Here is a 25,977-nt window from a genome sequence, read left to right as displayed (position 1 = left end):
GTGGGGAAAAGTATCCAGTAGTTTTACTTATCTTTTCCTCATTAATATTCCAGCATCATGTTTTTTTGTTTTCCCAATAGTTTCTCTATTCTGACTAATTGTTTGTGACATAGTTGCTAACTTTGAAAATCTCGTAACATTTTTTTTTTCCACTATAGCTCTTGTGAACCACTTCTCATCTTGTACTTGTGATATAGGCCATTTTTTTAAAAATGTGTCAAGGCCAATTTAAAAGGGTCATAGGGAGTTTAGTTCTCACTATTTGTGATGTTAGCAACTCCACCTAATTTGGTATCATCCACCAAACACAAGATGCTTGTTCTCAACTCCATCATGTGGGTCACTGGAGAAAGTATTTATATAAACCTCTTTTCCCATAAATACACTTTTCTGGCTTCCAGATAGCCTGGGAGTGCTGAACTGAGTTCACAATTTAATCTTTTCCAAGAACTGCAGTTGATTATCTGAACTTTATGCAGACTTAGGAAGAAATCATCAAGATTCAGTTCCAAATCTGAAGAAATACTGATGTTTGGCCACTGCTCAGTTCCTGGAAGACAACCAAAGTTGAGTTGGTTCTAAATGCAGGAAGGCTAGCAATGTTCTTTGGAAGCAGAAGCTTGGCCTGGATATCTGCAACTTACTGAGAGGGCTCTGCCCTCATCTTGCTTCAAGACTGGCATTCCTTTTAGTTATTGCTAAACAGAGACAAATTACAATCTGGTAGCAAGCCAGGGTAACTATAAACTTAAGTATTGGAAGTCTTTAAACACAGGTTTTATATTGTTTATTTTATATCTTGTGCCTTAGAAAGGAGAACACAGGTCTTTTTTTTTTTTTTTAAAGGAAGTTTCATGACTCTTTCTTCACTTTTGTATTCGTAGGGCCAACTGCTGCATTGCTCATGCCAATGAATCCCAGACCTAGAGAGTCACCTGCAGAGTTTGGAAAATTCACATGGTCCACCTCTCCCTGGAGGGATTCATAAGAACCTGAAATTAGCAATCTATCAATTAACACTGGCTGATTTAGGTGGGAGGAGAAATTACTGGGAGAATATTGGGTAGAATCACCAGGAAGGCTTGGAAAACACCCCAGAATTAAAGGAGAGTGACAACCAGCCAGGACCACAGGCAAAGCCACACTGCTGAGCCAGTTCAGGGAGCCCCCTGGTGCCATTACCCCTCCTCACTGAAGGCAGCTGCTGGCTTGCAGACTTCGGAATAACACTCGTGCATCGTCTTGTGACTGTTTAGACATCATCTTCCCCACTCACTGGACTGTGAGCCCCTGGAACATAGAAACAGCATCTTATTAATCTCCCAATTTCCAGCCCCTATCCCAGTCCTCAGGACAGAGAGAACAGAATGCTGAATGAAATAAATGAGCAAGTAGAATTTAATTGCTAGATATTAAACTAATATAGGCAGAGAGGGTGAGAATTATACTTGGCTCTGTGTGTCACTTTAGAACCTCAGAAACACATGCTTTCTCATCCTCCATTCCTCCATTATGGTTTGCCAGATGTGGTTTCAACAAAAAGTTTCATTAGCTTTTTTTCCAGGTCACCAGAGGGTACAGACTAGGAAGCTGTTAGGATGAAGGATAGTAACATGCTAGTAACTATCACAATACAAAAATAGTAGATGGTCTATGTTTATTCATGATTATATACTATCCACTCATCGAAAAAGACCTGGTACAATTAACTATAGAAAGTCTAAGCTCAGAGAAATGAAAACTTATGCTCACACAAAAACTTGTTCGTGAAAGTTTGTAGCAGCTTTATCTGTAATAGCCCCAAGCTGGAAACAATGCATATGTCCTTTGAAGGACGAATTAAACAAGCTGTGTTACCTCTGCATCACAGAATACAACTCAGCAATAAAAAAGGACAAACTATTGATATGTGTGACAACCTGGATGAATTTCCAGAAAACTATGTTGAGTGAAAAAAGCCAATGCCAAAAAGTTACATACTGTATGATTCCATGTATGTAACACTCTTGAAATGGCACAATTACAGAAATGGGGGACAGATTAGTGGTTGCCAGAGGCTAAGGAGAGGGTGGGGACAGGAAAGAAGTGTGTCGTTATAAATGGGCAACGTGAGGGATTCTTGCAGCGATGGAACGTTTTACATCTTGACTGGATCAATATCAATATCCCAATTGTGATTGTGCAAGACGTTACCATTGAGAAAACCGGGTAAAGTGTTTGCAGGATCCCTCTATGTTATTTCTTACAACTTCATGTAAATCTGCCATTATTTCAAAATAAAAAGTTTAACTAAAAAAGAAAAACAAAAGAAAAGGTATAAGCAATACAAAATTGTGAAAATAGAAAATAAAAACCTGAGAGGCCAATACTCTATGTTCTTATGATTAAGCATTTCAATGATAATAAATTTATTTCTGTGCTTCCTTGCAGCAAAAGATAAAGAGGAAATCATGATAGGTTTTATATTCTTGTTCTGTGATGAAAATAATCACAGAAAAATTTTAGGAGACAGTCTTTTCCCTGGCAGTCAATTTTAGAAGAGCAATGAACTTAAAATAGAAGCCACAGGGAACAAAATAAGGTCTACAAATTGAAGCCAACTCAGAGCTCAGGTGCTGTTCATTTTAATGCTTGATGGTCCATGACTTGGTTAAGGGATCCTAGGGGGGAAAAATGATACAACTTTCACAGCTGGTATTACACATAAGTAGAATAAATGATCACCCAAAAAGTGTGGCTTCACGGAAAACAAAAAGACACTTCACAGCCCGTCTGTTATTTCCTGTGCAGTGTCTGAAAGTCTGCCATTCAGAATGCACTTCTTTGGCTAAGAATTTTTGCTGTCTATAATTCTTCTACTGAAAATTCAGAGACTAGGCCTTGTTTAAATAATGCACACAGAAGGGGCTTTTGGACATCTAAGAGACTCAAAAGAATTTGGGCAAAAAGTGTCACATCCTCTGCTTTCCCTCCTGTGACTGCAGATGCCTCTTCCCATTAAGGGCAACCCTCAACTTGTGCTTCCCATCCCAGCCCTCAAGGTCTAAGCTGCTACAAATATCCCCTACCTCCACTAGATCATCTGTATCAGCATACAGACACGTTCTAGTACCTCCTATCTCTAAAAAGCCTAAAACCAAGCAACCCTACATCTCCCGCTATAGCCTGCACCAATTCTTTCCTCCCCTTCACAGCAAACCTTGAGTTGTCCATAGTCCTGGTATCCACTTTCTCACTTGTCTTTCTCTACTGAGCCCATTTCCTGGGGGCTCCACACCTCAGAGTCTGCACAGCTGACCGCCACATTCCCATATCCGAGAGTCACTTCTCGGCTGTCATCTTACTAGCTGTCTCTGCAGCATTTCTACCCAGCTGCCACTCCCTACCTCATGTCACACTTTTTTCTCTGATCTCCCATGACTTCCCACGCTCCTACTTTTCCTCTTACCTCACTGGCTGGTGGCACATTCTGAAAGTTGAGTTGTTGCAACACGTAAGGGATTTGCCGCATGTTACTTGTTCCTCCTCTGTCCCCTCTAAACTGTAAAGTGACCTACGGCTCCTCCTTTGTCTTCTCTAGCTTCACTTTCTCTCCAGGAAATCTCATCCAGGTCCACAGCCAGTTACTTCCAAATCTGTATTTCCAGCTCTGATCTCTCCCCAGTACTCCTGATCTTCGTGTCCAAAGTCCAACTCATCTCTACAAGAATGACTAATTGACATCTCAGACCTATCAGTCCAAAGCAGAACTCAAGATTTTTCTCCTTCAAACTGTTCCTCATTCACTCTCCCCTGTGGAAATACCAAACATCCAACTGCTCAGGCCAAAAATTTTAGAGGTTTCCTTGCTTTCTCTTTTCTCATCCCCAGCATCTAATCCATCAGCAAATCCTGTCATCTCTACCTTATGTGGAATCCACCCCTAGTCCAAGCCTGTAACAGGCCTCCCATTCTCCATTCCCCACCCAAGCCCATTTTCCACAGTGGCTAGAGAAATCCTTTCAAAGTAAATTGGATCATAATCCTCCTTTGCCTAAAATCCCCCATCTCGTTCCCAACCAATTAAATAAAATCCCAACATCTTGCCACAACCTACAAAGCACAGATCATTTGGTCCCTGCTAACTCCCTCTCACTCCTGCCTCTGCCAGGAGGGGATCCAGCCATGTGAAGGGCACAGACCGTGTCTGCCTTGTCATGGGGGTGTTCTCAGGCCCTAGGGCTGTAGGTACACAATAATTATTTGTGGATCAATAAGGCAATGATTTAGGCAGACAAACTAACCATTCTATACTGGTAACAACAGCTTTGTACCTCAGGGTCCTGGCTTGTAAGCCAGCATCATAACCACCGTTCTTCCTGGGCGTCTGTGGGAACTAATGGAAAAAATTCCAGCTCTAAAAATTCACCCAATTGTTCTTTAATGCGTACATGTTACAGTGTGTGTCCTGTGATGACATTCAGAGCTCCTCCTTGCTTTATCCTTTGTGTGCAATGACACAAGACCCTTCAGTCCTCAAGTAAAGGCTCCATCTGTGCCTTTCAGGTCTGCATCAGCGTGATTATCGGCTGTGGTAAGGCCAGAAGGCTGAGCATCAGGGAGGGGATCATCACTCCCAAGGAAAGCAACGGTGTCTGGGGAAGAACCAGAGTCAGCGGGCTCAGAGAAGCCGCACAGAACACACGTGCATGAAGGAGGAGGTTTGGTCTAAGTCCCCGGCCCGATCCACGCGCGGCCTGACCGCCTGTGCCGGCGTGGTCTCCGGCTGTTTCCAGCTGGCTGAGCGCGTCTCAGATTCGCTGCGTTCTGTCATTGTTTTCCTTCTCTGGAGGGTATGTTTTGTTTGTTTAACATGCTCATGCATCATTTAGTCTGTGCTTGTCATAAAGTAAAAAGATTAGGGAAGAGGGTGTAAATATCACCAGTCAGCCTGCAGTTACATCCCATACTTTATGGAGAGCTGATACCTACTCATTTTTTCCCATCTTCCTTCCCACTGCCTGCCTTCTTTTCCCCCTTCTGTAAATGTTTAAGGTCTTGTTTTTGATTTCTAATGGAAGTACAGGGGATTGAACCCAGGACGTCATGCATGCTAGGCATGCACTCTACCACTGAGCTACACTCACCCCTGTAAATACGTTTGTACCTCCAAAAAAGGGTGTGTGTCACAAAACACCACCAAAACAACACCAAAACAAATTAACCAAAAATTCCTTAATATTAAATATCCCCTTAGTAGTAAATTTACCTGATTATGTTATACATATATGTATACATACATTACATACAGTATATATATCTTAAAATAATTGGCTTGTTCAAATCAGGATCCAAGCAAGGGCCACATATTGCATTTGAGTGATGTGTTTTAAGTCTCTTTTTTCACCTGAAGGTTCCCTTTTCCTCCTTTCTTTCCTCTTGCTATTTATTGAAAAATAGGGTATTTTTTTCTGTAGAATTTCCTCCATTTTGAATTTTTCTGATGGAATCTCTGTAGTATTATTTAGCACGTTCCTCCTCCCCTGAATTTCCTATAAATCAAGTGTTATATTTAGAGGCTCCATCTGATCTGGGTTTTGTTTTTTTGGCAGGAGCACTTCATAGGGGATGTTGTATATTCCCCTCAGGGGCACTTGAGGACTAGATGTCTCTTCTTATGTTTTCTCCCTCTGATACTCATGGCCTGCATCCATTATTCCATTAAGGTTTTGCAAGATGGTAAGACTCTTTTATCATTCCTTCTACATTTCTTATCTGGACTATTTCTATACAGAGAAATTTTCCCTCATCAACTATTTGGGATACCCTGAGGGACACTTGGAAAGAAATCACTGCTTGACAGGGAAAAGAGGCAAACGAAGATGCACCAGCTGCGTGTTCCTCAGAGCACTGGTGCCGGAGGAGGAGGAGTGACAAGTGGCAATGAGACGCGAGCCTCTCCTATCTCATTATTTCTGTGTGGATGATTCTGAACGGACTCATTGTTGAGTCTCTAGTCTCCAGTCCACAACTTAGGCTTATCTGCACTCTCCCCATGCTGTCACTGAGCTTTGTCCTGACTCTGTAGTTCAGCTCCGAGGACAGGAACCTTACCTTATACTTGAGTCCCTGACAGACCTCGCAAGGCACTGAGCCCTATGTAGGCTATCAATAAATGGCTGATGACCACTCGTAAATTCAAGAGGATAAGTTATTTATTTTATCACTATCATAATCATCCTCACAAGCCCTTCTGAAGTGTCTGTCTGGATCACAGGGCTGTGTGGAATGATATAGTTCTACTCCTCCATAAGGTTTACACCATCACAGATTGACATAAAGGAGCCAGATACTTGAACCAGCCCAAAATGAATACCCAGAATACACAGATACGTTCTGAAGGTAATGTTACTGCTAAATTGCCTTCCAGAAGGCTCACACCAGAGTACCCTCTCCCATCGGTGCATGAGAATGCCTACTTCCCCACCCACTTGCCAAGGTTAAATGTTATCAACTCTTGGAATCTTTGCTAATTCTATAGGTGAAAATGGAATCGTATGTTCTAATTTATACTTCCAGTCAGTGGTGAGAATGAATACCCCTTCATATTGGCCACTTGTGTTTCTCCTTTTATGGCTAATTACCTATTCATATCTTTTTCTGTATGCACTGCGGTTCCTGTGTACTGCTGGAGGGGGTGGGTGCTAGATGGCACCACTCAGCAAGAAATCGGGGACACTTTGGAAAAAATATCTATTTTAAAAAATAGAAAACACATGCAGGCAAAAAAATGTTTCATGAAAAATCACACATAATCCTACTTCTCAGAGAGAAGGGTTGTTAATAATTTAGTTACTTCCTTCCAGATTTTCTACGCATATAATGATATGTTTTTTACACACATGGGATCTTACTATCTTCAGCTTTTCTGTAACCTGTTTTCCTCATTGGAGCTTTTGTGGTTTCTTCAAATAATGACAAATCAATAAAAGAAAGATAAATATAGAGTTCATTAACAGAAAACTAAGCAAAGGATATGGATATGGATAGATCAATGATCAGGTACTTGAGTTCAGGCTGTTTTCCTCCCATCCCTATCAGGCTGGAGGTGAGGGTGGTGGGTCAGGAGATGCGGAGGGGATGGGAACTCCTGTCGTAGGTAACTTTAAAAGTATTTTAACAAGTTTAACTGGGGTCTCGAAAGCATTTTGATATTCTGAGCTAAAAGATGGACAAATATATTATATCAGTTAAGAACAAACACCCAGAGACCACTTTCCTTCATCTAGAATTCCTGACAAGGTGCTGTTGTGTTATCCGTGATACTATAATATAGTTACTTGGGTTGGCTAATGCTTTCACTCCAAGAAACTCTAAGCATTTCATGCGTTGCATTATGTCTGTGATAAATCAGAAGAGGAGTAGCACAAATGACTGGGAGGTATCCATCCTTATGGTTAATGGGAAGTATACATGAAAACAAACATATGATTCCATTTTTCACTACCACAGAATTGGCAGAGATTCAAAGGAGCAGTAATGTCCAGCTGCGGGGGGGAGCAGTCTCATACACAGATAGGGGTAATGTGCCTTGGGGCCAGCCCTGGGGAAGAAATTTGGTAACCATAAGGTCTTGAGAATGAGTGTGCTCTCTGATGCAGCGGTATCATTGGCAGAGCTTTATCTTAAGGAAAAGAGCAGTAGTTTGACTGATAAGGTATATATACAAGAAAGTAGGGGATTCGGCAAGGACATTGTGACATACTCATTCCACAGAATACCACAGGGCAATTAAATCATGTTTTAGATGGGTACTGGCTGACACAGGAGAATGTTCATGAAGTATTACTCTGTGATGGAGGGAGGTTGCAGAAAAGGGTGCATGGCACACCCCCATTTTTGTTTGTACACATATGCACAAAAATGACTGAAAGGAGATCTGCCTAAACACTGAGTGATGAGTTACTGTGAGTGATGAGATTATGGGTGTTCACTTTGTGCTCTCCATCCCCTGAAAATGCTTGCTTTCTGCAACCTGAAACTTGTTCAGAAGGAAGAGGGCTGCATGGAAATGTGCCTGGAGGAGGCAAATTTATTTTTCTGCCTTGGTATAAAAATTAGCTGAGAGATCAGAATGCCGTATGTCGAGTCCAAAATAGGATGATGTGTATCTATGATGGAACTGAAGCTCAAAACAGAGGTAAAGATGGAAATGCTGACATGGTTGGACAGGCTGAATTACAGTAGAGGGTGGTGGTTGAAATGTTAAGACCCTGGAGTAGGCAGCCTTAGAACAAAGACTGAAGAGGAAAGAGTCCTGCAGCCCCTGGAAAAAGGTTAAGCAATAAGACCCCATCTTTCCTGTCTGAAGAAGTCTTCACTGCTCCCCTAACCAACCCCACAGTCCAGCTCAGCTGCATAAGGCCTCCTCACCACCTAGTTTTCAGGTTTGAACCCTGTGAGGACCCCAGGAAGCATGCCGTGGTACCCCCACCCCGTCTCCGCCTATTCAGACCCCTTCCATCTTCAAGAGTCATACCTATGCCCATCTCCCAATCTTCTGACCTGAGAGGCTCTCTCCTTTAAGCCCTTTTGCATCGTGTTTCTTGATTTCTGGCTTCTAGCCACCTTTTTGAGCATTGCTTATCTTATCCTTCTGCTTCTGCCCAGAAGGCAACCTGAATAAAGACCACATATTATCCAGCTTGATGCCCACATGTCAGATGCTACGTAACTATTTGCTGAACATTTTTAAAATCATCTTTTTATTTTAGAACAGTTTTAAATAAAAATTGCAAAGATAGTATAGAGAATTTCTGAATTCCTACATCCAGTTTCTTTGATTATTAACATCTTATATTACTATGGTACATTTGCCACAGTTAAGGAACCAATATTGATGCATTATTATTAACTATAGTCCATACTTTATTTGGATTTCCTTAGTTTCCGCATAATAGCCTTTTTCTGTTTCAGGATCCTATCCAGGATACTAGATTAGATTTAGTCATCATGTCATCATACGGCAATTTCTCAGACTTTCCTTGTTTTGTCTTGTTTTTAATTGAAATACAATTCACATAACATAAAATTCACTCTTTTAAAATGTACAATTCAGTGATAGTCTACTGACAAAGTTGTGTAACCATTAGCACTATCAAATTCCAGGACATTTTCATTGCTCCAAAAAGAAATCCTGCCCCTGTTAGTGTCACTCTCCATTCCCTTGCCGCTTTAGTGTCTGGTAACCACTAATCTACCCTGTCTTTATGCATTTTCCTATTCTGGAAATTTCATATCATTAGAATCATAGAATATGTGGCCTTTTGTGTCTGGCTTCTTTCACTTAGCATGTTGTTTTCAAGCTTCATTCACCTTGTAATATGAATTAGTACATAATTCCTTTTGTGGCTGTATAATATTCCATTGCATAGATATACCATTTTTTGGTTATTCATTACTTGTTGGTCATTTGGTTTGTTCCACTTTTTCAGCTATCATGAATTATGCTGCTTTGAACAATTGTGTACAAATTTTTGTATAAACATACGTTTTCAATTATCTTGGGTATATACCTAAGAGTGGAATTGCTAGGTCATATGGTAATTCTACACTTAACTTTTTGAGGAACTGACAGTTTACCAAAATGGCTTTATCATTTTACATTCCCATTACATTACAGGAATGTTGTGAAGGTTCTGATGTCTCCACATTCTCATCAGCAATTCCTCTGTCTTTTTGCTCACAGCCATCCTAGTGAGGATGAAGTAGTCTTTTACTGTGGGTTTAATTTGTGTTTCCCTAGTGACCAATGATGTTGAGTGTTTTTTCATGTGCTTATTAGCCATTTATATATCTTCTTTGGAGTAGTGACTATTCAAACTTCTGCCCATTTAAAATTTGGATAATTTTTTACTGTGGAATTGTAAGAGTTCATTATATATTCTGGATACTGGACTTTTTTCACATATAGGATTTGCAAATATTTCCTCCCATTCTGTGGATTGTGTTTTCACTTTTTTCTTTATAACCTCTTTACTGATATGTAATTCCCAAGGCATTCAATTCATCATTAAAGTGTACAATTCCATTTTTTAGTATATTCACAGAGTTGTTATACAATTATCACCCTCATTTTCTTGATATTTTTCTTTGAAGCACAAAAGTTATTAATTTTGATGAATCCCAATTTATCTTTTTCCTTTGGTTGCTTGTTTTTGGTGTCATTCCTATTTAAGAAACCACTAACCCAAGATCATGAAGATTACTCCTACATTTTAAGAGTTTTCTAGTTTAAGTCCTTATATTTAAGTGTGTGGTCTATTTGAGTTAAATTTTGTATATGGTGTAATGTAGGGATCCAACTTCAATCTTCTGCATAGGAATATCCCATTGTCCCAGCACCTTTTATTGAAAAGACTATACTTTCCCCAATGAATGGTTCTAATACCCTTGTTGAAAATCAATTGGCCATAAATGTATGGGTTTATTTCTGGACTTCTGATTCTATTCCATTGATCTAAATGTCTATTCTTATACCAGGACCACATAGCCTTGATTTCTGTAGCTTTGTAGTAAGTTTGAAATCAGAATGTGTTAGCCCTCCAACCTTGTTTTTGTTTCCAAGATTGTTTTGGCTATCTGGCTGTTACATTTTCATATGAACTGGAAGAAACTTAAAGTAAGAAACTTCAAACTGTCTCCTAAGGAGATGCATCATTTTGATTCCCACCAGCAATGAATAGGAGTTCCTGTTGTACTGCATCTGCACCAGCATTTGGAATTGTCATTTTTTTTTGACTTTAGCCATTCTAATGAGTGTGTAATGGTATCTCAGTACTTTTTTAACTTCCATCCCTTAATGACAAATAATGTTAAGCATCTCTTCATATGCTTATTTGTCATGTGTATATTTTCTTTGGTAAGATATCTGTTCATATCTTTTGCCCATTTTTCATCAGATTGTTTATTTTTCTTGCTATTGAGTTTTAAGAGTTCTTTGTATATTTTGCATGCAAGTCCTCTATCAGATAATGTGTTTTGCAAATATTTTCTCCCGGTCTGTAGCTTGTCTTTTCATTCTCTTAATTGCTGAATATTCTGAATTTAAAAAAATCCTCTTGGTAAGCTTAAAAACCATTAAAGGGTACCCATTCAAGGCTGCTGCTTTATGAATTATGAAAAGGGACTCCTTCTGGAAAGATCCAGAACCAGATAAAGATATGCAGTTGGATTTCAGCCCCCATCCACCTCCTTCACTGGCACCTTTGTGCAAGGCAAAAATTGCACAATCCCCTTGCAACAACCCATCCTTACACTTATAGAACACTTACAGAACCTTCCACAACAGGGCTCTTGCCTACTCTCCAGCCACTTCTTATCCTTCCATCCTTCCTCTCTACATCCTCAAAAGCTTTATCTCAGCAACCTGAAGGAGCTTTGCTTCCAGCCTCAAGACTTTCATGTGTCCTCTGCCACTGTGGCAGGTGGAATTTTAAGATGGCTCCCAATGATCCTTACCTTCTGGTGTTCATGGCCTTGGTGGTCCCCTCCCCTTGTGGGTGGGCTAGACCTTGTGACTTGCTTCTAGTGAAGAGAATAGAGCAAAAACGACAGAATATCACTTCCATCATTAGGCTGTAAGTGACTAAATTGTCTTGCTTGTGCACACTCTCTGCCTCTCTCACTTGTTCACTCTAATGAAGCCAACTAACCTGCTGTAAGCCAATTTTGGAGAGGCTCATGTGGCAAGGAACTGAGGCAGGCCTTGAGCCAATAGCTTATGAGGAGCTGAGGCCTCAGTCTAATGGCCTGTGAGGAACTAATCCTGCCAACAACCACCTGAGTCATATTGGGAGCACATCCCCACCCCCCAATAGAGCCATTAGATGATGACTTCAGCCCTGGTTGACACCTTAACTGAAACCTTATGAGTCACTGTGAGTCAGAAGACTCAGCTAAACTACACCCAGATGCTTGACCCACAAAAACTGTGAGATAATAAATGATACTATTTTAAGCCACCATGTTTTGGGGTAATTTGTTACACAGCATAAATAACTAATACTGTCAGGAATATTCCCCTCCTCACTTCCCACTGCTCTAATGCCTATGTGTCTCCAAGTCTCTGATTTAAATGTCACTTCCTCTTTCCCTAAAAATTCTCTACACATCAGCAAGTCTGACTATACACACTCATACCATTCTATTCTCTTCTGCAGCATTCATCACCATTGCAATGAGTTCATTATCCAAGTATTTGTTTCCTGTCTGTCTTCCCCAAGACTGTTGGTTCCAAGTCAGAGCTAGCTATATTTTTTCCATACTGAATTCCCAGCACCAAACATGGTGCCTAGCACAGAATGGGGATATCATAATTGCAAAATGAAAGAATGAATAAACAATTGAAGGATTAATAAATGAAGTACACCAAAGTCAGAAAGAAGGAAGTGGAAAAAAAAACCCAAAAAACCCTGGTGCCTTGTAAAGATAGTTATAAAAGTATTACAATTCCCAGGGCTTTTTTTTTTTAATACCAAAAAACAAACAAACAAAAAAACCCAAAAGAAAATAGAACCACGTTCTAGATAAAAATTTATGACAGAGTGCATTACAACCAAATTCACTACATAAATAAAAAGTCAAACAAGGGTTGGTTCATAGTCCAGGATTTTGATTAAAAAAAAAACTTTGCAGTTTTAATAGGAGTAACAGGAACTGACCTGGGTAATAAAGGATGAGAGAGTGAAGACAGAGTTCCTGTTGAACAGATGTTGCCCCACATGATCACAGACTCAGACTGGAGCTGGTGTTTCTCTGCTCTTGATATTAAAGCTGGGGAAAAGCAGCCAGTTTTTTCTGTGAAATAAATTTTTAGCTAAATGCTAAAAGGAGGATTTTCAAAGTTTGAGTATAAACCTTTGGCCACAGAAAGGTAAATTCAGACCAGCCATTTTAGTTGGCTAATCTACAGGACTTTTAAAATGATAATACAACATAGTCAGCAGCCAGTGAAGTGGTTTCATCTGCGGGTCCTAATCTTCACCGCCTACCAAACAGCATCCAGTGCGCTCCAAGCGAGCTGGGCTCGCAGGGCTCTGCCGGCATCTGCAAGCGGCTCCTCTGCCCCTCCCCTTCACGCACCCCGTGCTCGTGCCTTCCTCAGTCACAGGCACACCTTTTCATCTCTGTGCCTTTGCACATGGTCTTCCTCTGACTGGAGGTCCCCCTGTAGGGCCACCAAACCCCTGCGACGCCAGATTCAAATCTCAACCCTCCTGTTCCCCACCGGAAGGAGGGCTCCACTGATTTGTCCTCAGCGGGCACTGGGGTTAACCTCTTTAATGGCCTCAAACACAATCAATGTTGTATTGTCAGCAGGCATGTGTTTTACTTACCTCCCTACTACTCAGACCAGAGGATATGGTCTCTGTCTTGATCTTTTTTCATCATCACATCCACAAGTCTTTGGATGCAGTGGAGGCTTAAAACATATGTTGTTAAATAAATAAATGAAAAAATGAATGAAACACATATGCTAAAAAGCTTTTAAATGAATCAGATATACTTTATATTCCAATGCCAATAATAATACAGCCATAAAAAGAGATTTAATGTTTAAAATATTTTAATTTGCCTTGTTATGAAATTTTGTTTTCAAATGTACCAAAAACACTCTCTCATAAAATGAAAAGGAACTTAGAGACGAATAAACAGACTTTTTCTTCACTAGCCCACTAGCACACTGGCTACAGGTCCTAATGCATTACTTGAAATATTCACATAAAAGCCAAGGAAGTAAATAAATAACAAAGCAAACTATTAAATATGGGAAAATGAGCTTTTAAAAAGCTTTCTGTGATTCTTAATAGTCTATTGTTGAACTTTCAGCCAAATAATTTGAACAACGTTTAAAGTTGTTCTATTAGTCTTGTGCAAAGTGATTAAGCCAAAATAGTTTATTTCAAATACAGGAACTTAATTACAGAAAAGGAATGTACCAGATTATTTAGGGAATGTTGTTTGAGATGACAGTGTTCTCATGACCAAGTCCAGTGTATCCTGAATCCTCATGTTATTCCTTTCTATCAGGGAAGATTGTCTCCCCGACGACTTCATGCTTTCTTCTGGATCGAGGGGGATAAGGGTATGGGGGTTGAACAGACATCTAGGCTCCCCCAAGATGCCAACTCTGAAAAGAATTATTGGTACAGTTGAAGCTTTGCTGAGGCCAAAGACTAAGGAGTATGGCTGTTCTTACGCTTGTGCATGTATGTATTAAGCTAAGACAGACAGACGCACACACACACACACATACCTTATAATGTTTTTGTTGTTGTTGAAGTTTTCCCTGTTTCCATGAACCATATGGAATATGGTTCTGAAATATGGGTCTAAAAACCCCACCCATAGCAAGATTTTGGACTGGCCACATCCCCCAAAAATGATTCTTCTACATTCTCAGTCTTACAAAGTCTGCTGCTCACTTCACCAAATCAGAACTATCTGAAGTCTAGGATAACTCTCTAGTTTTTTCTAGTCTAGATGTGTGTAATCAGAGCTGATCTGGAAAGGAAACAGGTGGTGAGGAGCAGGGGATGGGTAGGAAGACGACACTTCCACCTTTGTTCACGTTTCTGGCTGAGGCACGGTGTCGGAGCCCCTGCCTCTCCCAGGCCCCACTCAGGAAGCACCGCTCGGTCTCTCCCTTCTCTCTCCCCGGGCGACTTACACTGGCATGTGCACAGAGTCCAGGTTGTCCCCGTGCTCTTGCATCCGGGCTGGGAGTTTGATGCCTGCTTGATGGTACTTCTTCTCAGAGATATTCTGAACTTTCTCCTTGAGAGAGGGCAGCAGAGTAGACATGACTGGAGAGCGCATGTTAATGGCTTTTTTAATCGCTGGGCGTTTTGCCATCATTCTCCTGGGGAAGGGGGGGTGACATTTAGGTCACATCCTGTTTTCTAGAAATGTCTTTGAGCTTAGGAGAGTCAAAAAGTTATACCTGAATTGTACAAAAGTCATGCGTTTCTTTTCTCCTCCTGATTCTTCATCCTCACGCTTCCTTCGAGGAATGTTAAACATGTTGGAACGAAAGAGCCTTCCTATTTCCTCTTCAATCTCTGCGAAGTGTTGACGCCGGAAGACAATCCAGGCTACGTAGGTACAAAAAGTATAAAAGGACTATGACAGAAAACAGACAGGATATGATACGTATACGGTATGATGTGAAAACTCCCACCTGTCTATGTAATACCACTAAGTAGACGCAAACCCACATGACCCAATTTCTCAACATGCCTGAAAGGCTGTGGAAAACTATATATGTACTCACTTTTCCAGGAGGAAAATCAGACGGAAGATTAAAGGAGTGGCAGGCAGCTAATTAGCATCCTTTATAGGAAGGATATTCACTAAAAATAAGTGCCTGACAATTGGCTGTTGGTTATTGCTATGCTTCATGCTTCATACCAAAGAGCAAAGGCCCCAAACGTAAGTGACTCACCTCAAAGAATTTCCAGTCTTTTTGTGTATCTGATATTTTCTCCCTGAAATAGAACAAATCACAACTACAGGTTGAAAGGGAAGCTCAGTATTTCAGTGATCTAGGCATCCCTTATCTTCAAAAGGCCTCTCTGCAGACCATTACCTGTGGTCCCATGACCATTTAGTCACATAAATGCTATCAAAAGGCATTGCTAATGAGTGCCAATGACTTTTTCTTCCACTTCTTAGGTTACCCAAATCAAAACCTCTAGTGTTTGGTAAAAAGTTAATCAATATAAATTCAGGGTAAATAAGCCAGTGAGGAACTGCATCTTTCAAAATGTTTCTGGTAATGTGAGTGTTAGGGAGGTGAGGAGAGTGGAAAGATGTGAAGAGGTAACACAAGGTGTTAGTAGCTATGGAAATAAGAACTAGAGGTTAAGTCTAAAATGAAGAAAAATAAAATAAAAAATTTAAGCAATGATTATGGCTACTGGGTACAACAAGAATCAGAAACAAAACAGACACAGGTCTACCTTGCCATGGAGTCAACTGGGTGGGAGGACTAGTGCTCTCTTCCTTCTGAATGAGGTACGTAGACTGCGCCTTGTCTCTTAAAGACAGGCAAACACCCAGGAGTCCTTGTGATACAAATTCAGCGTTAAGGATGTTGGCGTGGACATACTTAGTAAACCTGGCCTCCCTTTTCCATTCAGAACACAGGCCATTCTGATCCTGAGTCCCAGCCTTGGGAAAGCGCATAGCCTGGGGCGGACTGGAGTGCTGATTCGGGGGCTGAGCACCCGCAGTCACCCGGTCAGTCAGTCGTGGGGCCCAGGCCAAACCCAGGGCACTCTAAGGTGGGTCGTGGGTTTGCTTCTGCTTTTGTTTTGGTCTTCCCTGGAGTAACTGAATCCTACAACTGGCCCTGCTATCAGGCTCTCCAGAACCGTCCTTAACTCCCATGGTCTGGAGAAGATGACCCAAACCCCTCTAGTCTTTTCACAGGGACTTCATGGTCTGGATGGGCCCAAACTAACCCTCTGTTTAGGGGAACCACTGAAGAAGTGGTTTGGCTTTTACCGGGGCAGGTCCCTCCCTGGATCCCTCCCTGGATCCCTCCCCTCTTGCAGATGCTTCATTTCCACACATGCAAATCTTCAACAAAGAATTAAGAAAACAGTTAATTACTAAGTGTGGTGCTAAGCCGTTTACATTTATTATCATATTTAATTCTCATAAGATCCCTATAATACAGTCAGAATTATTACTCCCACTTTACAGTTGGGGAGACTGAAGTTGAGACTAATGTCCAAAAACATATATTTAATTAGGGACAGAGTCTGAACTAAAAATTAGGCCTGTCAGATCTCCACAGCTGTCTTTGTAACTAGGATGCTAGGGAAACAAACTTTTTCTTTAAAATATTTTGCAGATAAAAAAACTAAACAACAGAGCCCAGCAGAAACTTTGCAGGATAAGCCTCGGCATCCTTCTGTGTCACCTGAAGCCTCCCCCTGACAGGAGCACTTCTGCGGTACCCCTGCCATTCCCCGGCCTCTAGCAGCTGGAACCACAGACCATGCACACCTGCCATGCTGAAGCGGAAACCAGCCAAACTCTGTTTCTGGAATACCAAGTCAGCCTGCATCCTGGGAGAAGGTTTACAGCAGCACTCACGTTGGCACAACCCAGACCAAGCATCATCTTAGCAAGGTTTTGAAATAACAGAGTGACTGCCCAGGAAACATATACTTTCTCTCATTTTCTTTCATTTTTCTTTTTTAGACATTACAAGAGAAGGTACCATGAACATCCTCCCTTTGCCTCAAATCGCCATAAAACTGGAGCTTCTTTTTCTCTTAAAGCCCAGAGCAAACTGATATACGCAAACTGAAATTAAGTACAGAATGCAGTGGGTTTCTTCTCACCACTCTGCTGTAGCTCCGCACATGACACTGAAATGAGTCCAGGAAATGGAGGCAGAGAATGAGTACATTTGGGAATGAGCACATTTAAATCTGCAAATTCATCTCTTGCTAGTAGATTTTAAGTTGTTTTTTTTTAAATAATTCTTAATATTTTTATTCTATATACATAAATTTGAATATTAAGTACATAATAATTATAAATTGACCAGAAATTTAGAAATGTACTGAGTACAAACAACAAATTTAAGTTCTCCACATTCTCTATCAATTGAAACAGGGTTGATCACAGCATCAACCAACAGGAATATAATACAAGCCTCAAATATAATTTAAAATTTTCTAGGCACCACAGTAAAAGGAAACAGGTGAAATGAATCTTAATAATGTACTTATTGTATCCAAAACCCCATATATTATAATTTAAATATGTAATCAATATTTTTAAATTATTAATGAGATACTATATTCATTTAAAAACTTTTTGTCTAGTGTAAAGCATGATTCAGTATGGGCCAGGCACATTCTAAGTGCTCAAGAGCCACCTATAGCACATGGCTGCCATGTGGGTCAGCAAAGATGCTGTACATTCACCTGTGAGGGCAGAATCCAAAGGAAAGAGGGGACAGCCAGGCTGTTGGTAAACCCAGAGATTATCGGTGGCCTGTTAGGTGCTTTCTTACTTCTTCTTGCTACATGAGACTCTCAGCTCTAGAGCAAAATGAGGAAAGCTCATTTTTAGTCATTCTTGAAGCGGTGCAAAGCCTAGGGCCAGGCCCAAGGGGTTCTAGGCTGGAGACAGAAAAAAAACTATGTTCTCACTTGCCCCCTGCCTCTTTAGGTGAAATCAGGTTTAAATGATGGCCAAGTCCTGCTCTGAACAAGGGAAGAGAAATTTCAAAGGAATATGTTTGGAAGAGGTGGGGAGAAGGGGCCTTGGTGCATGTGACCGCAGGTGAGGGAAGGAGACTAGGGCTTAAAGAGGATTTGAGCACTTGAATTTCAAAGAGACCCCTTTCTCCCCATCCTCATCCCCACTGCCAGCCTCTTTGGTCACTCATCAGGCGACAGCTGCACTGAGAGAAGAGGAGGACAGTACATCTCCCAGGGTAGAGACAGAGGAGCCAGAAGGCCACAGCCAAAGGACAGATCTAACTCTACGGCTTGTGCCACGAGGAGGTTTTCTTATCTATCTTGGGAAACACAGAGAGCTTTTACTGAACATGTTCATCAGAATTTTGCCAAAGCTTTTGTAGTATCAGGATTTCACAGATGCATTTAGAATAGAAAGTCATGTCCTCCTACTTCTCAAGAAGCACGAAAGCACTAAATTAACAGCCCCCAAATTGCCGGTTTTAACTCCAGAGATAAATAGCATGAAGTATTCTAGTCCAATATTAAGTATGCAAATATTAGAGAGAAAAGTCAGAAAATACACATGAAAATGTTCTCATTAGAATATCAACTTATTCACATTGTGAAGAAGTGGAATAACAGTATGTTAAAATCAGTTAATCACTCATAGCTGGCAAAGACATTGTCCTTCTCTTCTCCTAGATAAAAACAACCAAGAGAACAATATAAACTTCATTCAAGGACACAATCACACCCATGGCCAATTACAACTTTTACTAGTTAAAATATGCTGTAATCTGTTTTCCACAATATCTTTTGTTCAGCTCTTTGACCTGTATAAAATTTGGTATGTGAATGGGAGGTGGAGAGTTATGAACTGATTTTTTCTTTAAACTGCTATCCAACAGGCAGGAGAAAAGCAGGCGACGTTGCCCACAATGACTAAAGGACCAACATCTCCTGGAAACGAGCTAGTACTAAACGGAGGCAATCACTTACTTTCAAACATGAGTTCCTTTAAAAGTTTGTATAAAAATTACATTGTCATAAAAATGTACTGCTAAAAGTACAATAACTTAAGTGGAAGTTCTATATCCAGGAAATGAAAAGATATGCTAAAATCTCTAATTATGATATAATTATTTATAGTTTGTTTTTTACCCCCAAATTAGTTTGCAATGCATATGTTCTTTTAAGGATTAAACATTAAATATGGACAACACATTATTTTTTGGGGGGGTAGGTGTTTTTTTTAACCTTGTTATAGACTGAATATTTCTATCTCCCCCTCTACCTTAATTCATATGTTGAAGCCCTTTAAAAACCTAATGTGATGGACTTGGTGGGCCCTTTGGGAGATAATGGGTTTAGATGAGGTCATGAGGGAGGGGCCCAATATAGAGATTAGTGTTCTTTTAAGAAGCGGGAGACTAAGGTTCTCTGTCTCCACCATGGAGGATACAGTAAGAAGGCAGCTATCTGCCACCCAGGAAGAGGGGCCTCACCAGAACCAGACAATGCTGGCCTCCTGATCTCAGACTTCAGGTTTCAGAACTATGAGAAAATAGATTTCTGTTGTTTAAGCCATCCAGTCTGTGCTAATTTGTTATGGTAGCCTGAGCTGACTAATACCAAACGTAAATTCTAGTTTTCTCAATTTGAAGTGACACTTTAAAGACAGAAAAAATTAATGTGAAGTTGAGAAAAGGTGATTTTTACAAGTGATTGAATAGGAAATTTCATAAAGCTGACTATAATTTTATCATAATACTTTTCTTCAAACTTTTGTCAAGAAAAGAGAAAATTCCACATCTTCCTAAATAATAGGGTTTTTAGCAACTGAATTTCTACCAACAGCTCCAGGGACCTGGAAAGGCCTCCTGGATTTGGACCACAGGAATGTTTTTGATGCTGAAATTTCAATCTCCAATTTTAAATCTCTCTCTATTGCTTCTACTACTGTACCTCACAAGAAAGTTCTGATCAGGGAAGTCCTCAAGCCCAGGTTACCCACCAGAGGAGTCCTAAGTCTAGTTCTAGTGTCCCTGCTGCCCCCAGACAGTCCACGGGAAGCGTGGCCTCCGTGTAACATGGTGGCGGAATCAGAGTGCAGTAGCTGGGGCCGCTGGTCAATTACACCCCTGACTGCAGCAGATCTGGGTGGCATGTTTTCATGGCTGCCATGCTGGAAGACAGCATGAAACCTGTCAACTCCAAAAAAGAACTGAACACAGCAGTGGAAACTCTCAAGAGCAGAAATGATGTAGCAGGATAAAGAATAAATGCTGTTGGAGTGAATTAAGAGCGCGTTCCCAAATGATGGTAAATCACACTGAAGGGAATCACACAGATGGTGGTCATGGGAAGCAGATCAAGTATAGGCACCACTTGGACAAGAGGGTGCAAGAGAAGAGAAATGGCCAAGAATGCCAAAATATAACCAAAAACAAAGAAAATGAGCCTGAACTGAAAATCTATCCATATAAACATCAAGTCCCATTTGTGAGAAACCTCATGTTCATTTTTGTTTTTAAACTTTATAGACCAAGTAAGTCCTTATAAATAGCCAAGAAGAACTGAGAAAACTGGAGAAGCCTGGAGAGAACCCACTCCAACGAAACAATGAAGTTACTAACCCAGTACCATCTCTGTCCAACCTGACTTTCTTTTTTTGCAGGTAGAAGGAAAGGGTTTCAAGACTCAGAAAAACTGAAAAAAGAAAAATTCTAACCACATGCAATAGTTATAAAGTTCATTACATAGAAGGGTAGAAATCCAAGCTCACATGAAAGACATTAAAATGTAGATAGAATAAAATGTTTAGTAAAGATTAATGGTAATGATTTAAAAAATAAAGTAAAATAAATTGGAAAAATCAGGTGAGAAGTGCAAAGTATTATATAGAATTTCATTAAGGGTTTTAGATTCCCAATTGTAACAAAGAAATGGGGATAAATCATAGAACTTCAAGAGAGAACAGGAAAACAATAAATATATTCTAGATCTCAAAAGATCCAACAACTTGTTTAATAATGCAAAGCATTTTTTAAATTGCCCACACTTCCTTCACTCTAACAGATTATCTGTTTTTTCCATTTATTCTCTTGCCCACTGTACCATCTATTCTTGAACAGGACTTTTAAAATTTAAATATAATGTGTCATATACTCTCTGACCCTGGAATTCTACTGTGAAAAATTTATCTTTAGGGCAAACTAGACAAGTACCTAAAATATAGGTATAAGAAAGTTCATTGCAGTGTTATTCCTAATACTTAAAAGGAAACGTTCCACCTTTTCAACAATAAGCTAAAAACATTTGAAATACCAGGAAGGCATTAAAGATGATGTTGTGGAGCTATATTTACTACCATATTCCACAGAATATTAACAGTAATAACAATAATAACAACAAAAATGAAATAATAATAGTTAGCATATACTGAGTACATAGTATGTGCCAGGGGTAGTTCTAAGTGTTTTATATGTATTATATCATTTAAGTTTCACAAAGTAGGTATATTATTATATACATTTTACAGGTGTAATGTTATAGAAGAATAAATTCTATTTATTTATATAAAATTGTGTGTCTGTGCATACAAAGATGTCTGAAAGGATAATAAATGAAATGTTGGCACCAAATTTACTCTTTCCTTTTTATGTATTATTTAATTATTTTACATGATTATGGGTTAATTTTATAAACAGAAAGAACAAAACTATATTTGAACACATAGGGAAACAACAAGCTGTTTTCCTGACATGATAAAAAATTCATCATTTAAACTAAGGGTCAACACAGTAAGTAAACAGCATGTGCTAGTCTGTTCTCTTTCAAAACAAAAAAGGTAAGGCTGACTTTAGTTGCTTTTTTAATGGAATTAGACACAAGACACAAGAAATGCTACTACTATGGCTAATTAAAAAATTTAAAATATGTCTACAGGAGAAATGAAATCTAAAAGCTACCTTTTATAGATAATATGCCTAGAAATTCCAAGGAGATAAATTAAAATTTTACACAGACAAGAAATGTGTTTAACAAATGTATCATAGGTTATAACAAAAATTGATAACACCAAATGCATTCTTTTTTTTAACCAAATGTTTTCTTATATATTTTTATCATCAAAAGTATATTACCAAACATGCACCGATAGGGAAATGGCTAATCAGTTAATTATAATAAATCCATAATATCCATAGTTTAAGAACTATTCCATTCTTAAAAAGAATATGGTAGATTTATATGTACTAATCTTCAAAAATATCCAAGATTTGTAAGTGAGAAAAGCACATTTCAGAATGACAATATAGCATTATTCTGAGTATATTAACTACAACAACATAAGTACATGTGTGTAATTGAATAGTAAACTAGAAGGACATACATCAAAACGGGAAGTAACAGTACTTACTTCTGGGGAGCAAATGACATCAGGGAGGGTGGAGGGAGTAGGAGACTTTCATTTTTAACTCTATATACTAACTAATTATAAACTATGTACATAACTATTTAAAATTTTTACCCTTGGGATACATACATGAAATACTTGCATAATTAAAAATAAATAAATAAACCAAAACTTCACATTGGTATAAAAAAATTTAAAATGTGGGTGCTAGTCTAATTTAGGACCATGTAAATTTCTTTAAAGATTACTATGTAAAACTTTAATGGACAAAATAAATTATATGAATAAATGGCGACTACATCTTATAGCTCTTTGGGAAGATTCAAAATAGTAAAGATGACAATATTTCCTAAGCTAAAGTATAGGTTTTAATACAACAGACAATAAAAGGTTCTTGGTAGGTAACTCTTAGAACTTGATTAATAGTGAAATTTACCTTAAATAAGCAAGATCACCAAATACAAGGTTTCTGGAGGTAACAGGAGTGAGCACTTGTTTTCAGCTAAATTGTTTCCTTTCCAGCATGGCTCACTGCCTTCAACCCCTGAGGTCCACCCCTCCTCACCTCTCCTGCTTTGGGTGCCCAAGCTCTGTCTATACCTCTATTGCACCTGTCCCCAGTCATTGGCTTCCTTACCTGGTGACGCCTCCAATAGACTGTATGCTCTTAAAGAGGAGAGGCTATTCTCCTTGTACCCTGGCACTTAGCACCGTGATTAAGACAGAGCAACAATGTTTGTTAAATAAAGCAAAGCAAAATATAAACTATATAGTTCTCTGTTTAAAACAGGAAAACTGATCAATAAAATTCAATAGGAATTCCCTAAAACAGGTCAAAATATTAGAAAAATTCAACATCTAATAAACAAGAAGGGTTACAATAGAAAAAAATCATTAATAAAAATTACTGGAAAGTTGGATATTTGTAAAGAAAAAGTATCTTAGATTCATAGCTCATCTGATCTGATATCTTATAAACAAATTTCAAATGGATCAAAGCCTTAACATTTTTTAAAACTCTATTTTCAAAAACTAAGAAAGAAAGGTAAGGAGTTTAGCCCAGGAATACACAGAATCAGCCCAGGAATGCAAGAACTTGTATGACTATCAAATAGCATCAGAAATAAGATGGAAATGCTCAAATAAATACAAATTTAAAACATTTTCATAATGTGTAAAAACATAAATATCAAAATGAAAGCAACAAACTAGAAAAACAAGTGACCAATCCTAGCTGTATGAAACATATTATATAAATTCTCTTTCCACTTGATAAATGGTTAAAACTAGACGAAGAACAGACAGTAAATTATTTTACACAGAAAAGGAGCATAAACTCTACAGTCATGAAAGATATCCAAAGTCAAACAAAATATCTTTAAGATTTTTATACACCTATAAGCTATCAAAAATATTAAACTAATAATACCAAGTATGCTTATTGCTGACGGTGATATAGAATGTTTTGGGAGTTTGGGGGGGGTTGTTGTTGCTGGATACAGAATGTTTTAACCTTTTTAAAGAACAATCTGGCAATATGTAACAAGAGCTATAAAATTGTTCATGCCTTCTAGGCAAATACATTCTGGGTAATAAGTCATAAGTAAACAGTCCAAATGAACAAAGTTATTTATATAAAGATCCTCAATGCAAAAACATTGTAGAGCAGAAAAACTGAAGCCACACAAATGTACACAAGACGAATGGTTAAGCAAACTGGTATATTACAAAACAGAATAACTACAGTGGCGACTCAAAGTGGCAGGTGAGATTAACTAAGCAGAATAACAGAAGAAGGTATATAGAAAAAACATGAAATACAAAAAAGCATAAATAATACAAATATTATTTTGTGTTTTGAAAATGTGGGGGAATGTGGAGAGAGAGAAATCATGTACTGCATTCTTTTCCAAAAATGCTTAAAAAAAAAAAAAAAAAGAGGTCTGGCCATGACCATGGCATGGATCTTGAGCCGGCTGTGAAAGCACTACTCTGAGAAGGAAATTTTGGGTGAAGCATCGGAGCTTTCCCTCCTGCGATCCCAAACTTTCCTGTGATGAGACACTTAAAATTTTTAATTACAGTAGTTTATAACATGTCATCCTAAGGTAAAACTTATCTTCCCACAAGGAAGGTCATCTTATAATCCTCACCTTACTCGCTTGTACCCACAACTGTTGCTGCAAAACAAGCTGCAGAAGGGCAGGGGACACACCCAATACCCTTGTCAACACGGGCCCATCACTCGTTCTCCCACCCAGGGCAGCCAAGTGGCCCTTGTCTGGCAGCTGGAAACCTTCCCGGTGGAAAGCAAGATTCCATTGAGCTGATATAACTTGAGAGAAAAGTCATTTAAACCCAAGTAGCGGAAAGTTGTTAAAATATCAGTCACAACTGAAACACACAATATTGTAAATTAACTATACTTCAATTAAAAAAAATCAGCCAAGATTCTGGTATTCTTCCTATACTCACTTGCCTCTCTCAAAGGAGACACCACATATGTCTGTACAACAAAAAAGACACCCAATTACTCTGTACAACAAAAAAGGAAACTTTCTAAGAGCACCAAAAGTCAAAGTTAAGGACTGTTAGGATATGGATATACAAACATGTGAAGAAACAATGAAATCCTAAATGGGTGCTTACTTCCCGCAGCACATGTGATGCTTATCAGGCATTCCCAAGCCCAGGACCAGCACACAGTACTTCTGCGCCAAGCATTTCTGCGCTAGTTCTAACTTACTGATAATCAGTTCCATCTCTTTTTTCTCTACAAGGCCCCTGAAAAGAAAAATAATAATTCGGATTAATTTTGACAAATGTCTCTATTAACTAGTGAAAAGTCAGAAGTATAAACTATTTGGAAAGAAGCAGAAGTGAGCCAACACATCTCACTCATCCTTTCATTTATTGAGCAGTGGCAGAGGAAGGTCCTCAAAGTCCTTTGATATTTTTCACTGTAATCAGCATCTCAAGTTTATGGTGAATTTTCACTTTTTGATAGATCCTTTATACATTGTGCTATGTATCTGTAATTTTATACACAGTCCTAACCTATATGGAACAGTTCAACTAACAAATCCCTATTCTAATAGTTTCTGAGGCAATTAGCAGCCCACTTCCCTGCTGTTTTGCTAATACAGCCATGGAGACTCTTTCCCACCTTAGCTTTCCTTGGGTTCCTGATGTTACTGTTCAGTAAGTTTGGGGGAATCAGTGTTTGAACTACTCAACGTTTGCCCACCTCAGTTCTGTGTTTGCTAAGGAGGCATTTGTGGACTACTACTCTGGGAACTTTGGCATCAATTA

General features: G+C 39.1%; 1 protein-coding gene and 1 long non-coding RNA gene across 5 annotated transcripts in view; both read right to left on the bottom strand.

The window, feature by feature from the left end:
- Positions 1 to 1,216: 1,216 nt before the first annotated feature.
- On the bottom strand, positions 1,217 to 13,463 carry LOC140697139 (uncharacterized). Its single transcript, XR_012073972.1, has 4 exons — positions 13,377 to 13,463; positions 12,702 to 12,813; positions 11,500 to 11,565; positions 1,217 to 1,290 (listed from the first exon to the last, which is right to left on the bottom strand). It is a non-coding gene; the product is annotated as an uncharacterized lncRNA (long non-coding RNA).
- Positions 13,464 to 13,922: 459 nt separating this feature from the next.
- The window catches only part of PPP1R36 (protein phosphatase 1 regulatory subunit 36), a 31,706-nt gene continuing 19,651 nt past the window's right edge, over positions 13,923 to 25,977 (bottom strand). For all 4 annotated transcript variants that reach the window (XM_015241509.3, XM_072963220.1, XM_015241510.3 and 1 more), the window contains 5 exons: positions 25,315 to 25,449; positions 15,485 to 15,527; positions 14,984 to 15,162; positions 14,711 to 14,902; positions 13,923 to 14,170 (listed from right to left, as the gene is read on the bottom strand). In XM_015241509.3, coding sequence (XP_015096995.1) covers positions 13,984 to 14,170; positions 14,711 to 14,902; positions 14,984 to 15,162; positions 15,485 to 15,527; positions 25,315 to 25,449 — 736 coding nt within the window. In that variant the 3' untranslated portion in view covers positions 13,923 to 13,983. The remainder of the gene's footprint in view (positions 14,171 to 14,710; positions 14,903 to 14,983; positions 15,163 to 15,484; positions 15,528 to 25,314; positions 25,450 to 25,977) is intronic.

The sequence above is a fragment of the Vicugna pacos genome, chromosome 6 (assembly GCF_048564905.1).
Source record: "Vicugna pacos chromosome 6, VicPac4, whole genome shotgun sequence".
Lineage (NCBI taxonomy): Eukaryota > Metazoa > Chordata > Mammalia > Artiodactyla > Camelidae > Vicugna > Vicugna pacos.
This window is presented reverse-complemented; position numbering and strand designations above follow the sequence as displayed.